The sequence below is a fragment of the Eriocheir sinensis genome, chromosome 7 (assembly GCF_024679095.1).
Source record: "Eriocheir sinensis breed Jianghai 21 chromosome 7, ASM2467909v1, whole genome shotgun sequence".
NCBI lineage: Eukaryota > Metazoa > Arthropoda > Malacostraca > Decapoda > Varunidae > Eriocheir > Eriocheir sinensis.
The window spans coordinates 16,830,281-16,832,222 of record NC_066515.1 but is presented as its reverse complement, the minus strand read 5'-3'; the positions used below and the strand labels follow the sequence as shown (position 1 = coordinate 16,832,222).

Here is a 1,942-nt window from a genome sequence, read left to right as displayed (position 1 = left end):
TCCTTGTACGCACACACGCACACACACACAGACTGAGTAACCGCGTGTGTGAGTGTGTTTGTGTTGGCCAAGGAAGTGTTGCGTTGTGTTGACCGTGGTTGTGTTGTGTTGTACTGTGTTGCGGATTCCTTAAGTTGTGGTTCCTTTAGTATTGTCACTCCTTTGTTTTCTGTCCTTTTTGTTTTTTTGTTTTCTTTTATTTTTCTTTTTTTTCTCCTGTTTACTAATTCCTAAGTCTTTTTTTCATATTCCTTAAGTTGTGGTTCCTTTAGTATTTTCACTCCTTTGTTTTCTGTCCTTTTTGAGTTTTTTTCTGTTTTTCTTTTCTTTTTCATTTATTTTTCTCCTGTTTACTAATTCCTAAGTCTTTTTTTCATATTCCTTAAGTTGCGGTTCCTTTAGTATTTTCTCTCCTTTGTTTTCTGTCCTTTTTGAGTTTTTTGTCTTTCTTTATTCTTTTACGTTCCTTTCTTTTTCTCCTGTTTACTAATTCATAAGTCTTTTTTCCATATTCCTTAAGTTGTGTTTCCCTTAGTATTTTAATTCCTTTTTTTCTTTCTTTTATTCGTTGTTTTCCGTTTCCTTTATCTCCCTGTTTTATGTTTCCTTGTTAACTAATTCATTTTCTTATTATTTTCATTCCTTTATCTAAGTTTTCTACTCCTTTGTTTTCTGTACTTATTCGTGTTTTTTTTCTTTATTCCTTGATCTTCCTTTTTTTTGTATTCCTGTTAACTAATTCCTAAGATTTTTTTTCATTTTCCTCTATCTAAATCTTCCACTCCTTTGTTTTTTTCTTATTCCTTAATCATTTATCCTCCTCTCTTTCTTCCATTCACTAACTTCTAAGTCTTCCTTTCTATATTTTTCATCATTTTATTTCCATTTTCGTCTCTTCCTTTTCTCTATCTCCTTCATTCTCTTTCCTCACCTTTTCCTTTCCCTTCCATTCCAAGTATTTGCATCACTTCTCTTCCCTTCCCTTTCCTTACTTTCCTTCGCTTCCCTTACTTTCTTTCCCTAATAAAACACATTTTTTCTCTTCTCTTCTCATATTTCTCCTACATCACTTCTCTCTTTCTCTTTCCTTTACTGATTCATCTCTTCCCCTTCTTCTCTTCCTCTTCTCTTCCTTCCCCTCCTATAATCATTCAATAAAATCTCCCTTTCTCATCTTTCCTTCCTTCCTTCCTTTTCCTTCTTGACACCAAATAAAAGAAGAAACACATGATAAAGAGGAAGCAATAGAAGAACAGAAAGAGGAAGAAGAACTAGAAGGAGGGAAGCAAGAACAAGAAGAAGAAGAAGAGGAGGAGGAAGAAGAACAAAAATCAGAAAAAAAGAAGAACAAGAAGAAGATAAAAAAAAAACAAGAGCAACGACAACAACGACAGCAACACGAAGAAGAAGGGGAGAAGGAGGAGAAAAAAAGAACAAAAAATCAAAATAAGAATAAGAGAGAAAAAATAATAATAACAATAATAATAAGAAGAGGAGGAAAAGGAAGAAGAGGAGGAGAAGAAGAAAAACAAATACCAAAACACAACAACAGCAACAGCAACACTAACAACACCAACAACACAAGTCCCAACAAGTTACAACAAGTCCCAAACACGTCTCCATCATGTTCAAGACGAGTATGGGCAAGGAGAGGAGGAAGGGGGGGGCAAGGAGAGAGATGACTGCTACCACTACTACCACTACTACTACTACTACTGCCACCCCCTCCTGCTGCCTCCCTTACCTGGCCACTACCCTGTTTCTGCTGATTGCCTGCTTACCGAGTCCAGGTGTGTGATCTTACCTTGTGTTATACCTGTGTAAGATTATGAGTATGAGGATGATGGTTAGGAGGAGGAAGAGGAAGGAGGAGGTGGAGAAAGAGGAGGAGGTAGGAAGGAAGAAAGGAGAAGAAAGAAGAGGAGAAGGAGGAGAAGTGGGA

General features: G+C 36.5%; 1 protein-coding gene across 1 annotated transcript in view; it reads left to right on the top strand.

Annotated features, from left to right (window-relative positions):
* The first annotated feature begins 231 nt into the window (after nucleotides 1-231).
* The window catches only part of LOC126993429 (uncharacterized), a 41,087-nt gene continuing 39,376 nt past the window's right edge, over nucleotides 232-1,942 (top strand). Inside the window, exon 1 of the mRNA XM_050852505.1 lies at nucleotides 232-1,790. Within this exon, the coding sequence (XP_050708462.1) occupies nucleotides 1,625-1,790 (166 nt within the window). The 5' untranslated portion in view covers nucleotides 232-1,624. The remainder of the gene's footprint in view (nucleotides 1,791-1,942) is intronic.